A 383-nucleotide genomic window follows, 5' to 3' on the forward strand; every position below is an offset into this window, starting at 1 on the left:
GGAATCTCAAGATGAAGGAAGCGACACAGAAAAGCGGATGAGGCGAATGTCTAGCGAGTGCTCCTCTCACAACGAGGAGAGCAGCGCAGCTGACGCTGCGTCTGCGCCCGACTGCTGCGCGGCAGAAGTTTCCGGGGGGGGGCCAGCCCCCCCAGAAGCGGCTGCTGCTGTGTGCGGGGATGCTGCTGCTGCTGCAGCAGCTGAGGCACAGTCCTTAGAAGAAGCACAGCAGCCAGGGACCTCCCCAGGCCCCACGGAGGATAGCAGCTCCGACCAGCCACAGCAGCAGCAGCTGCTGCAACAGCAACAGCAACAGCAGCAGCAGCAGCAGCAGCAGCAGCATAATCAAGTCGAACAAACAGATATAACTCAGCAGCCCCCTG

General features: G+C 61.4%; 1 protein-coding gene across 1 annotated transcript in view; it reads left to right on the plus strand.

The window, feature by feature from the left end:
- Positions 1 to 46: 46 nt before the first annotated feature.
- The window catches only part of EMH_0098490 (uncharacterized protein), a gene marked incomplete at both ends in the record, with an annotated part of 1,254 nt that continues 917 nt past the window's right edge, over positions 47 to 383 (plus strand). The window contains one exon of the mRNA XM_013502699.1: positions 47 to 349. Within this exon, the coding sequence (XP_013358153.1) occupies positions 47 to 349 (303 nt within the window). The remainder of the gene's footprint in view (positions 350 to 383) is intronic.

Source organism: Eimeria mitis, genomic scaffold (genome assembly GCF_000499745.2).
Source record: "Eimeria mitis Houghton genomic scaffold, Emh_scaff9972, whole genome shotgun sequence".
Classification (NCBI taxonomy): domain Eukaryota; phylum Apicomplexa; class Conoidasida; order Eucoccidiorida; family Eimeriidae; genus Eimeria; species Eimeria mitis.